At 37.7% G+C, this 14,333-nt stretch overlaps 1 protein-coding gene across 2 annotated transcripts in view; it reads right to left on the reverse strand.

Annotated features, from left to right (window-relative positions):
- The window catches only part of PRPF18 (pre-mRNA processing factor 18), a 49,553-nt gene that overhangs the window by 17,909 nt on the left and 17,311 nt on the right, over positions 1 to 14,333 (reverse strand). For both annotated transcript variants that reach the window (XM_022580549.3, XM_089906387.1), the window contains exons 3-9: positions 14,110 to 14,214; positions 12,067 to 12,180; positions 6,186 to 6,332; positions 4,728 to 4,796; positions 3,196 to 3,336; positions 2,993 to 3,064; positions 631 to 786 (exon numbers count right to left, since the gene is read on the reverse strand). In XM_022580549.3, the coding sequence (XP_022436257.1) occupies positions 631 to 786; positions 2,993 to 3,064; positions 3,196 to 3,336; positions 4,728 to 4,796; positions 6,186 to 6,332; positions 12,067 to 12,180; positions 14,110 to 14,214 (804 nt within the window). The remainder of the gene's footprint in view (positions 1 to 630; positions 787 to 2,992; positions 3,065 to 3,195; positions 3,337 to 4,727; positions 4,797 to 6,185; positions 6,333 to 12,066; positions 12,181 to 14,109; positions 14,215 to 14,333) is intronic.

Consider the following 14,333-nt stretch of genomic DNA (forward strand, 5'->3'; position numbering starts at 1 on the left):
CAGAGTTTCATCTTCAAGCTTTAGAGTTAACATCCAGCAAAAGTCATTATACAGACACAACCTGGGGTTTTTGACACCTTGGCAAAAGCTAGATTACAGCTGAGGGTTTTTTCCCACTAAAAAGAAAAGTTTAACCCAACAGCAGTGTAACCAGGTTTATGTGAGGCATGTATAACTTTAAGAAAATAAACTATAAATATTTTAAAACTGTGTACCGAAGTGTTGTTACAAATTATTTAAAAATATTTACTAGCTAAATTTTTACCGTTTATACCTTTTTAGCCTAGATGTTAATCTACCTTGAAAGTAACAAAATGTGAATTATTGCAAAATACTCTAAATTCATCATTCTTTAGTAAACCCCCAAAGCGAACAGCAATAGTTTTATTTCACTACTCAGGTAATTAAAGCACAACATTTCACCCTGTCTTACATCATATATGAAACCTAAAAGGTTTCTATTTTATAGTACAGTGGAAGGTGTCTTAAATACAAGTACTATTTACATAAGGAGTGGACTTGCATCCTATCATGCTATACCCGATCACTATAATTCTCCTCCTCTCAAAACTTAGTTTGAGAACCGGGGAATGTTAACCTCCAGAGCACTTTTCCCTCCAAACTGCTTACCTGAATATACTTCCGCTGTGTCTCATCATTTAAAACATGTGCAACGTGCTTGGAAAAAATCTTTTCCCTACCGGTTCTGGCATGGATGCCAACCATAGTGACACCAATGGGCCAAGGGGCATTTCCAATGGCCATCTGAAGATAAGCATCATTAGCCTAAAAAGAGAGTTGGAGAAGAGGTCAGGAGAGCAGAAATATTCTGCTGGTCCAAATTTTCATTTAGTATTTCACAGCCCTTCATGATGAAATTTTCATCCATCTCTTGGGCGTGTTGAAAATACTATCATTCCCATTATTCAAACAAAAGAAATTAAAATATGGGGTGACTGACTGCTTACCCAGGACCACAAATGTCTGTGGAAAAACAGAAACCAACGCTAACCCAGGGAGTAAAAAGACAAAACATTCCTTTGCAGCCTTGGTGCACTGGAAGTTAATACATTTCAGATCTGGAATTACCAGGCAGGTAATTTGATGCACTGACAAAAACTCTAGTCTGAGTTTCCGTTATACCTCGTCTTCTCCCTAGGTGGTCACAGAGAAGACAGAGGCTAACTAGTTTTTCATAATCCAACCTGAAACTACAACTACTGCCTGCACAGCAGTGCAGACCTCTGAAAGCAGTGTGGGCTCTGTGTGCTGGGACCATCACATCGGGTCCATAGCAGATGTGTAAGCAGAGGTTAAATACTGGCCCTCGAGCCAAATAGCTAAAGGATGAGATCACTTCACTTTGGCCCCCCAAACCTCCCATCTGCCAAGAACCTTAAAAGCAACAAAATGAGGAGAGAAAGCAATGAAGAAAAATGGCTCTTTTTCTAAACCAAGCCTGGCTACCTGGGCTGGGGTGGGGGACAAAACAGAAAGCAAGTAAACTCTAAAAGACCCCAATGGTTTCAGAGAGGCTTACACAGCCAGGCCTCAAAGAGATCTTCATTTAAAAATCAAACAGCTATGAGACTGATATAATGAATTTTAAAACGGCATATACACATTTTTTAAAATCCCTGATACTCGTGTGTGTAAAGTTTAATACTGGATATTAACTGATAAAATTTCCAATATTCAGTTTCCCCAAATTTCCAAAGAAGAGTGTCCTAATATTAAGTTTTAGTTCTTTCTGTACTTTATATAAAATAAACTTTCACCAGCTTCTCATATACGAGAATGAGAAAAGTATCAAGAGGGAAGGCATCGCCTCTAGTAGGCAAGTGCCGTGAATTCCTTCTGCTCTGATGGTGACCTTATCGATCCATCCCAATGCAATCATCCCTGGTAAGCTCCAGGCAACTCACAGAAACTATCCAAAAATAAAACTCATAGCTATAAAGCAGAAACACTTTCTTTGACTAACCAACAGGCTCTCATCTAGAGGGACTAAAAACACTACTTTAGCCCATTAGCATGAGGCTCTCATCAAGGAGATCTCCAGTCACCCAGGATCACCCACAGTCCCTTCTGAGGACAGACACTCAGAGCACAGGAGTAAGCAACGCATCCCCACTTTTCTGGCAGAGCCCCATCGAGGCTCTGGAACTGTCACTGGAGATGCTGCACGGAACCCTCCACTCCTCTCTTGGGAGGCACAGCCGCTGGAAGCCTCCCTCCTCAAACTCGGCTGATGGCCCACGAGCAGGGGTGCACTTCCAATCCCATTAGTGGTGCAAGAGGCCCTTCTCTTCTTGTTCGCCACACGGACTGATGGCCTTCCACCTCCTTTCTAAACTCTACCCAGGAAGCACATGGACCCCAGAGCTCTCTCCTCTGCCACCTGGTCCCAGAGTCCACTCAGGAATAAAGACACTGCAGCAGGGGAAGTCTCCCCTCCTGGGCTTTGCTATTGTTGCAGTACTGAAATGGGAGACAGAAATTCTGGCAGCCTCACTTAGAACATTTTCTCAGAGAAAACAGCATAAAGGGCAGTTAAATTCCACTGTATCATTAGTACAATGGTTCAGCTATATTACGGATTAAGTAGGTTTTTATAGCTGGCCTGGGAAACTAATCTACGTAACATTGCTTCTACGGGAAAATTTGTTCCAAGCCATAATCAACAATCTAAAAACTTTGAAATTCAATCCCATTCATGAAATGAATGGCTGCCTATATCCAGTTTGTGAAGAATCTTTACACCACCTTCCTTAAAAATGACTAAAAAATACAGTGCTGTCTTAAACTTTATTATTCATGCCTAACAATAAAGCTAATATATTAGAAAATGAAAGGTTTTTTTTACTACTAATTCATTTCACATTTATTCTTAAATCTTCTATTAAAATACTCCCACACGAGATGACCATATTATGTACACAACCTACGTATGCTCATAAACATAGATCTGATGCACAGCATGGTCATGTACCTTCACATATTCCCTCTGCAACATGAATTTAATGATATCTGTTATGGATTCTTTAATATCAGCAGGAAGATTCTGGAAAAGAAAAAAGAGCATAACTAAAGTTTGGAAGCTACAGTGTGTAGTTACAGACTGCATTTATTCTAACTTCATATATTCTATTTTTTAAAAATCAGTTAACAAAAGCATTTTTCGTGAAACCTCACCCTTTTCCGTAGCTTTCTGAAAAGGGGTCTGAGATAGGACTCGGTCTGTTTCTGAGTAGCACTGTTGAGTTTACCCTGTACGCTGCGCTTCACATAATCCTCTCTGGCATTCAGCTCCTTAGCCCAAACACCAAGAAGAAACTGTGGGGAAAAAAGGGTAAATTTAGACTACAACGCCACCCAGTGGTTCTGTAAGCTTAAAAGTTCTCTGATGCACAAAGTGGTATACACTGGCCCTTAGAGTAGATGTCCTGACTGATTAAAACATCAACCCATGTGTAACTAATGAACTATCTCTGCTTACTGCATCACGTGTGTTTTAATGTAGCACCTTTGGCAAGTCACAGACTTCCCTATTCTACACCTCTCCCAGCTCAGATGCGATCCATTTCCCCTGAAAGAGCTATCGAATTTCACCGGCAACCGCTTGACAGAAATAAACCTTTACTTGTATTTCTATTACATAAAATCCAACCCACCTAGACTCATCAGCCATAATGCCACATGCGCTGTGATATTTAATCAATCTTCCGGGGGTGACGCTGTAGTATTTGGACTTTCTACTTTTGCAGTAGAGACCACAATTCAATTAAAAATTCCCTCTAAAGTGCCTGACCAAAGGAGAAGGAAGGAAAAAAACGAACGAAAATAAAAGAAACTATGACCAGCCCCCACCCTGCCCCAGAAAACTACCCAGGTGCCCCCTGAGTTAAACTGCACAAAGAGCATCCTTCCCAGAGGCAGGTAAACACTGAGGGCTGAGGAAGCCATACTCCCCTAGCGGTGTTACCTATGCATGTCCTACATAGGAAGAGGCTGTCACCCAAAGAGGAAATTCTAGTTCATGCTAGATCCCACCACGCCCTAGCTAATTCCACGCCAAATCCTCAACAGACTGAGAATCTTGATGACTAATTATGTTGTATTTAAACTGTAAACACAAGTAAAAGCATTTCTTGCATTTATATCTCTTGTTCTGAACACAAATAATGTGTGAATAAATGTTAAAAGGAATCTGGGATTTGCACATACGCTACCTAAACCACTGAAAGAGGAATTCCGGGAAGGATGAATGAGCTAAATCCCAAGTCTCTGAAAGGCTGCTCGAGTGTTTGCTTTTTTCCCTGTCAACGTCTTCCCACCTCCTTCCCTTCCTTAGTGTCATCATCTCTCAGAAAAGCTTCTCCTTATTGCACTCCTTCCCAGAGTGCTCAAAAACAAATTTTTAATCCTTAGAATTTCTTGTTCATTCCACTGCTATGATTCTTTTCTATTTACATTAATAAGTAAGCTTTACAAGTGCTATGAAGAAAGTAAATATACATTTTCCTTGTTTAACCTCTATATCCAAGCACATAGCAATATCATAAACACCGTACGTGCAGAAATGTTTAGTGAGGATTTCCCTTTGCAGTCTGTAACTCTTAAACAATTCAAAACTGAAAACCCAAAAAAACCCCAAAAAACAGAAAGTACGACCAGTTCTTAACTAAAGAAAACGTGTCCTCCTTTCCTAACCAAAAAGTACATACCTTCAGGAATTTGGTAATGATGTCCATGTCTTTATGATCATCACCTTTTCCTAAAGACTCTCCCAGTGCCTGAAGAAAAAGAATGCTTCTGTTCATTAGTCACGAGCAACAGCGGAATACATACATTATCAACACCAGACTAAACATGGCTCTTTATTACATATACGTATGGTCCGATTTAAAACCCTGATGGAATTTCTAGATAGATTTAAAAAAAAGACAATTGGCCATTTTATATTTAGAGAGCATGTTATCTTTTATGACTCAAAGAGGGAGTAAAGGGAATGACTGCTAATGAACATGAACAAGATTTATTTTTAGGGGAACAAAATGCTCTAAACTTAGATTGTGATGATGGTTGTAGCAACCTGTGAATATACTAAAAACCACTGAATTGTACACATTAAATGGATAAATCGTATAGTATGTGACTATCTCCAAAGCTGTTTGAAACGAAGGAAAAAAGAAAAAAATGTCCAGAACTGGTTGCTCACACCAATTATTGCAGTAAAATTTAGGGGGTCGAGGTATAATTAAAAGGACATCTTCCTTAAGTACAGTCTCACTCACAGCATGCAATGTGGGTTAAGAGCCAGGAACGAAAGGTGACGGAAAAAATAACTATGCTTTATTAACCATTAAGAACTTTAAACTAAGTCATTATTTCTGCTCATGCTAGACATTTAGATAATACAACTTTTAAATAAGATTACATATATCACTCCACATTCAACACACTGGCAAAAATAAGAAAGCAAGATACTGCCAGGTGTTGGCAGGGATGCAGGGATACAAGACACTCACACACTGCTGGTGGAGGGTGGAGACTGGCAAACCCATTACAGAGAGCAATTTGGCAGTACTCAGACAAGTTAAACATATATCAGAAGCAATCCTGCTTCTGCTCCAGAGGGGTCATGTGCAAGACTGTTTGTCACAAAGCTGTCTGTGGTAACAGGGAGCTGGGAGCAATCTCACTGTCTGTCATTATGGCGAACAAAAAGTAAAAGGCAGTGAATGCCACAGTGTATGAAATGCTATGTTAACAGTTAAAATCAAAGGTTTAGATGTACCTAAGGTATCAAGGATGGAACTTAACACAGTTCTAAGTGGGAAAAAAGTGAACAGAATGAAGAATTTCACAGTAAAATATCATTTATGTGTATACCAAAACACATGCAGACAAAACACTACTGGTTCTACAAGACCATCAACAGATCAAAGGATACATATCAAACATATCAGAGTGAATACTTTTGAAGGCAGGAAGTAGGCGAATGTGTATAGAAAATGAGAAAAAAGCGAGTGAATAAACACAAGGCACGAAACAGAAGAAGGGCCTTTGTAGTGAACAAAGACGCCAGCACGCTGTACACTGAAGAGTCTGAGGAGCTCAACCATCTGCCGCAGGGAATGAAAGGCGTGACGGGGAATCAGGGAAGGTGGTGGAGGGATCACCTCTAACTCTTCAATTGTGGTGTTTTCTTCATGAACTTTCAAATCATTCTGGGTGTCTTCCTCTCCAGGTTCTTGGCCACCCACAATTTCATTCAGGTACTGCTGATCAATCTTATCCAAAGCTGCTTTCAGATCATTCCTCAATCCCTGAGGAAAGGTAAAAAGTTACATCTGGTATGAAATTTCACTGATGTTTCTTTCACTTCTGATTTTTTCTCTAGTAATGAGTATAATCCACTTTTTTCTCCACAAAGAAACTCAAATAATATTTCAATTTATTATACAGCTATCACCACTGTCCATGCAAAGTCAATTCTTATGAACATATTTAAATTTAAAAGAATGTACACACAACAGGTAATCTGATGGTCAGAAAAATAAAACATACGAGTGACAAATCCAAATAAGAATAAGCGTTAATACTGTAATTTTCTAATGAGGCCCTAGTGAAAGTGACCAGGTCTCCACTGGTCCCCAACCCATTCTCCTGGTTCACTGAAAATGTCTAACAACTGCAACCATTGATACTTTGAACTCCCAAAACATTTGGAAATGTCAACAGTATAAAACCAGGGTCTCAACCATATCCTAGGATTTCACTATGTTTCTAACAAACCAGCAAATTCCACATTGTATTCACTTCCAGTTTGTGACCACTTGGTAAAACTGGAAGCCTTAAAGCTAGACCCTTGGCATATACCACATTCAAAAATTAACTCAAAATGGATCAAAGACCCAAATGTAAGAGCTAAAACTATAAAACTCTTAGAGTTAACTAACAAAACAGAAAACAACCTGATTTTAAATGGACAAAGGACTTTAACAGATGACATACGAACGGCCAGTACGTAAATGAAAAGATGCTCAACATCACTAGTCATTAAGGAAATGCAAATCAAACCACAAAGAGATGGCACTTCACAGCCATTAGGATGAATATTATCAACAGAAAACAGAAACTAACAACTTGGCTAGGATATGGAGAAACAGACCCTAGTGCACTGCTGGAAATGTGAAATGGTACAGCTGCTGTGGAAAATGGTACGGCAATATCTGAAAATGTTAAACATACCCACACCAAGATACATTATAATGTCCAAAGTTAAAGACAACTCCTACAATACAACATAGGCGGAGCAGTCTTTGACATAAATCTTAGCAATACTCTCTTTAATCAGTCTTTAAGGCAAAAGAAATAAAAGCAAAACCAAACAAATGGGACGTGATTACACTTGAAAGCTTTTGCACAGCAAGGAAACCATCAACACAAAAAGACAACCTACTGAATGGGAGAAAATATTTATAAATGATGTGACCCACAAGGGGTTAATATCCAAAATATACAAACAGCTCGTACAACTCAATATCAAAAAACAACCCAATCCAAACATGGTCAGAAGACCTGAACAGACATTTCTCCAAAGAAGACATGCAGATGGCTAACAGGCACATGAAAAGATGCTCCACATCACTAATTATTAGAGAAATGCAAATCAAAACTACAATGAGGTATCACCTCACACCTGTCAGAATGGCCATCATCGAAAAGTCTACAAAACAAAAGTTGCAGAGGATGTGGAGAAAAGGGAACCCTCATACACTGTTGGTAGGAATGAAAATTGAGAGGGCCACTATGGAAAACAGTATTCAGATTCCTTAAACTAAAAATAGAACTACCATATGATCCAGCAATCCCACTCCTGGGTATATACCCAGAAAAAGTGAAAATACTAAATTCGAAAAGATACATGCACCCCAATGGTCACAGCAGCACTATTTATGATAGCCAAGACATGGAAGCAACCCAAGTGCCCAACAGGTGACTGTATTAAGAAGATGTGACACACACACATACATACATACACACACACACACACACACACACACACACACAGGAATATTACTCAGCCATAAAAAAAGAATGAAATTCTGCCATTTGCAACAACATGGATGGACCTGGAGAGTATTATGCTTAGTGAAATAAGTCAGACAGAGAAAGACAAATACTGTATGATATCACCCATATGTGGAAACTAAAAAATAATACAAATGAAAGTATATGCAAAACAGAAACAGACAGATATCAAAAACAAACTTGTGGTTACCAAGGGGGGAAGGAAAGGAGAGAGGGACAAATTAGGGGTATCGGAGTAACAGATACAAGCTATTATATTTAAAATAGATAAGCCACAAGGATATACTGTATAGCACAGGGAATTATACCCAATATCTTGTAATAACCTATAATGGAATATAATCTGCAAAAACCTGAATCACTATGCTCTATACCCGAAATTAACACAATACTGTAAAACAACTATACTTCAATTAAAAAAAAAAAGTTAAAGAAGGAGAGCATCTTAAAAGCAGCAAGAGAAAAACAGCTTGTTTTGTACAAGGGAACCCCGCTCCCCCATAAGACTATCAGGAGATTTTTTTCAGCAGAAACTTTGCAGACCAGGAGGGAGTGGCACAATATATTCAAAGTGCTAAAAGAATAAACTTCCAAGAACACTCTACCCAGCAAAGTTATCATTCAGAATTGAAGGAGCAACAGTTTCCAGAGAAGCAAAAGCTAAAGGAGTTCATCATCACTAAACCAGCCTTATAAGAAATGTTAAAGGGACTTCTTTAAGCTGGCAAGAAACGGCACGAATTAATAACAAGAAAACATATGAAAGTATGTATCTCACTGGTAAAGGTAAATATATAGTAAAAGTAGTGAATTAATCACTCATAAAGCTAGTATGAAGATTAAAAGACAAAAGTAGTAAAAACAACTCTAACTACAACAATTAGTTAAGGGCTACACAAGACAAAAAGATGTAAAATGTGGTATCAGAAAAATAAAACGTGGAGGGAGGGGAGTAAAAATTGTAGAGCTTCAGAATGTGTTCAAATTTATGAACTTTTAGACTGCTCCAGTTATTTCTAAAATAAATAAATCACAGGGATATAATGTACAGCATAGTGACTAAAGGTAATAACACTGTATTGCATCTTTCAAAGTTACTTAGAGAGTAGATCTCTAAAAAAAAGTCCTCATCACAAGAAAAAAAAATTTTGTTGTAACTCTGTATGGTGATGAATATTAACTAGATTATAGTGGTGATCATATAAAATCATTATGCTGTACACCTGAAATTAATGTTATATGTCAATTATACCCCAGTTTTTAAAAAGTACATAAGAAACTCTAGTATTTGGGACAGGCTTGAATAAGATTAGAATACAGCAGATTGTAATAAATTAATATTAAAAGCTAGGAGATTTTTCAAGTAATGAAATGAGCAGTAGAAAAATTAAATCAGGTAACAAAAACTGAATAGTTCACATTAGCATTTTAAACTATCTTTTGATAAGGAAAATGACTCAAGAGATAGAAGAGAAACAAATATCGGTGAAATGAAGCATTACAAAACCACTTACTCTTTCCAAGAATTTAAGTTAGGAAAGTTCAGATAGGACTGAAAATAAAGAAAAACAAATTGCTGTACACATTAATAATATAAATGAAGAAAAATTTTTAAATTCATTATGCTTTAAAAAAAAGTTAGGTTTTCCCTGGTGGCGCAGTGGTTGAGAGTCCGCCTGCCGATGTAGGGGACACGGGTTTGTGCCCCGGTCCGGGAGGATCCCACATGCGGCGGAGCAGCTGGGCCCGTAAGCCACGGCCACTGGGCCTGCATGTCTGGAGCCTGTGCTCCGCAGCAGGAGAGGCCACAGAGGTGGGAGGCCCGCGTACCGCAAAAAAAAAGAAGTTAGACACAGAATCACCGTATGATCTAGCAATTCCACTTCTGGGAATATATGCAAAAGAAGTGAAGGCAGGGACTCAAACAGATATTTATACACTTGTGTCCATAGCAGGATTATTCACAATAGCCAAAAGGTAGAAGCAACCTACATGTCCATCGAGGGTGAATGGATAAACAAAATGGGGTCCATATATACAATGGAGTATTACTCAGCCTTAAAAAGGCAGGAAATGCTGACACCTGCTACAAAGCAGCTGCACCTTTAAGGCAGCATTCTAAGTTACAAGGCCAGTCCGAGGAGCCTTCAGATGACCTCAGCCACAGCCCTCACCTGACTGTATCACATGCAAGACCCCAAGCAAAAAACTGCCCAACTTACTTAGCCCAATCGAACCACAGAACTGTGAGGGAGAATGATAAATTACCTTAGGTTACTAGGTTTCAGGGTGGTTTGTTACCATCATAGATGACTGAGAAAGATTTTATAATAATGAATTGTTTTAAGCTGTAAGTTTTGGGGTGGATTGTTACACAGCCACAGATAACCACACCTGTCTCTCACTGAAAGAGCAAGTTAATAAGGCCACAGAAGATCTGAACACCACCACTGTAACTGACATTTATCCAAAGCATAAAACATACTCTTTTCAAGAGTCCATGGAATATTCGCCAAGACAGACCATAAGCTGAGCCATAAAACAAGATTAGAGTCCTAAAAGTAAAGCTAAAACTATTAAAGTTTTAGAAGAACATACCATCTCTTTAAGACCTTAGGGTAAGCAAAGATTTCTTAAGCAAAACACCAAAAGCAATAACCATAAAGTGAACTTCATCAAAATTTGGAAGTCCTGCCCATGAAAAGGCACCATTAAGAGAACAGGTAAGGCCTAGACTAGGAAAAAATAGACACAAAACATGAATCTGTATATCTGACAAAGAATCCAGAATACACATAAAGAACGCCTATAACTCAAAAAGACAAACAACCCAACTGAAACATGAACAAAAGACACATTGCATAGAGAAAGATATGGCCAATGAGTCTATGAAAAGATGCTCATAATCTTTAGTTATCAGGGAACTGTGAGTAGAACCACAATGGGATACTACCACAATACAAGAAAATGGTTAAAATTTAAAAGACTAACAATACCAAACATTGATGAGACACTGGAAATATTTGGCATTTCCTAAAAAGTTGAACATACATTTACTCTTACTATACAGCAATTCCACTTCTAAGTATTTACCAGAGAGATAAAAACATATTTACCCAAGAGGAATAACACAGATCCAAAAAAGATCTGTGTAAGAATGTTCACAGCAGTTTTATTCGTAACAGCCCAAAGCTAGAAACATATTTTGATATATTCATACAGCTGACTATCCTCAGCAATGTAAAGGAACAAACTACCAACATCCACAATAACATGGACGAATCTACAAAATATCACACTGAGCAAAAGAAGCCAGACACACATCCTCTAAATTCACTGGTGGGGATCGAATTTAACAAGGTGGTTGCCCAGGAGTGGAGGAAGAAGAACCCGGGGACTGGCCAAGGAGGAGTGCTGGGGAACTTTCATGTGTGTGTGATGAAAATACTCTACATCTTCATAAGGGTAGTGGCCACACACTTGCATGTATTTGTCAAAATGCGCTAAACTGCATGCCCAAGATGTGTGCTTTTTAAAAGAAAATTAAAGAAAACCTGAGACTTCCCTGGTGGTCCAGGGGTTAAGAATCTGCCTTCCAATGCAGGGGACACAGGTTTGATCCCTGGCAGGGGAACTAAGATTCCCACATGCCGCGGGGCGACTAAGCCCGCACGCTGCAACTACTGAGCCCGCGCACCACAACTAGATCTCGAGTGCCACAAGTAAGACCTGATGAGGCCAAAAACAAACAAATAAATACTGAAAAATAATAAGTAAAAAAAATAAACTCACGCACACACAAAATTTTAAAAAAAAAGAAAACTTACATTCAGCAGCAGTAATCTGGCAACTTTATTTTTCCTTTTTTCTCTATAGTAATGCAATTAGTTGAACTCTGTCGAAGTCCATACTATTCTCATTTATATGGTACAATGACATTCTTCTACCTTTGTTCTGACTTCTTACCTTGTTAACTTCTGGTGTGAGGATCTCTATTTTTCTTAAACGTTGAAAAGCATCATAATCAGTTTCTCCAAAGAGTCTGATTGGTTCTCCTCTTTCTCTTAATCTCCTGATAACCTATTTTAAAAATATATCAAACAACAATAGTAATTCCCTATGTCATTAGTAATAATAATTCCTATTTTAGGAGACCAAACACTTATTTTGGTAAGTGAAAAGTAGATGCAGAAAGTAAGTTATATTTCTTTTTCTTTAGTTTCCACTAACGGATATACTGAATTATTGTCACACCTTAAATAACCCTAATGGTTTAGGTCATTTGGCGAGTGTTTCAGAAAGGACCAATCTGTGTAGTAGAATACATAAGAAAAACATTACGATGGGAGGGAGTGATAACGTTTATAAAGAGAAAAAAATAAAATAAAACCAAGCCTGGAGTCAGCGATAAGTCAATGACCACAGATAGCCATGAGTCGGCACTGCAGTACTACATTAAAACCAAAAACTAGTCCCTCAGAAGAAAAAGTGAGTTACAAATGGAGGGAGGGGGACGTGCAGGGCTTTTGAGGGCCTGATAATACTCCTCCTTGACTTCGGCCATCGTTATACGAGCGTTTGTTTTGTAATTATCCACTATATCGCACATGTTTTACACACTCTTTGTATACATGTGGTATTTCATAAAAAGGACAAACAAGAATTATAATTAAGAAAATAAGTTATAATTTTAAAAATACCAAGAACTTTATCTGGGAACATAAATAGTATCACACTTAGAAACCACTGGCAGGGCTCCCACTGGATTAAATGAAACTCGGTATTAAAAAAAACTTAAGAGGTCGTCTAGTGCTATCTCCAATCCATGCAGAAATGACCTCAAAAACACCTTCATCTGGTCCCTGTCTGACAAATGACAAAAATCACACCTCTTCATGAAACAGCCCATCCCATTTTTGGACAGATATGTTATGTTTCTCAAAATAAATGAAAAGCTACCTCTCTCAATTATCTCAGTTCTTCTTTATGAAACGACAGAGAATATTCAATGCTTTTTCAAAATTAGAACTGTGGTCAATGGATCTTTTTAAAAATCTCAAATATTCTTCGTTTCAGGCCAAGTATTCAAAAGTCCTTCATCTAATTTTTTCACACACAGCTTCTGGAGTCAGCCCTCCTTTCCTCTGAGAGTTTCCTTTAGCTCAAAGTTAATTTCGTTGTGTACCTTGTGTACAGTCTGAATTCTTTTTTCACAGGAATATCTTTAAAATCTTGTTGTTGGTGTTATTGCTGAAGGAAAATAATAGTTGATATTGACGAGGGTATGGGCAAATACTATAGCTGAGAGTATGAACTGCTATAACAAGTCTGCAGGGCTCTCTGGTAGTATGTATCCAAAGCCTTAGGCATGTATATAGTCTTTAGTCATTAGAACAGACTTCAGAAATCATGTTTCTAGAAAATTTTCCAAAGCAATCATATATTATTACACATGCAATGACATCTGTATGAGGGTGTTCATCTTAGTATGATCTAAAATAGGGAAATGCTGAGGCAACCTAAATGACCATTAGCACAGAATTGATTTTAAAAATAATAAAGTAGTTTTTAAAATATTATGGGAAATTATGCAGTCATAAAGGATCATACAGATCTCTGTATTTTGACTTAGAAAGATGCATTAAGAGGAAGTTACAAAACACTAACTTTCTTTTAATACATAATTTATATTATTTTAAATAATTTAGACAACTTATCAAGTATAATTAATTAGAATATATGCATTTAATTATACTTAGAATGTGTTTAGTTTTTAAAGTTCAGAATGATACATTCTTTAAAAACAACTTAAGACATAAGATATTAGATGACAGTACCTATAAAAGCAGAGATTAATTTAGAACCTCATAAAGAAAATTGAACTGGAATACTGTGCAGCTGGCCAGTTACGTCATTTTATACGGGAGATAATGACGAAAGTTATTGGAAAGAACTAAATGCAAATGCTGTGGAGTTTTTTTCCCACAAAACATTCATATAAAAACTTACCTCTTGCCTAGAAAGAGTCATGGGTAATTTTTCTTCTGCCAGTTCAAGTTCTAATACTGGATTCGATGAAGTTAATGGTTTCTCGTCCTCCTCTTTTGGCTGTATCTACATTAATAGCCAAAAGAAACGAAATTCTCCTTTTAAAATATAATATGGTTTAACATTTATCATTCTATACATTAGGTATTCACCGAAATTAAACATGTTTTAAATATTGAAGGTTT

The sequence above is a fragment of the Delphinapterus leucas genome, chromosome 2 (assembly GCF_059928025.1).
Source record: "Delphinapterus leucas isolate spDelLeu-1000000601 "Yukka" chromosome 2, BTC_Dleu_Yukka2, whole genome shotgun sequence".
In the NCBI taxonomy this organism is placed as follows: domain Eukaryota; kingdom Metazoa; phylum Chordata; class Mammalia; order Artiodactyla; family Monodontidae; genus Delphinapterus; species Delphinapterus leucas.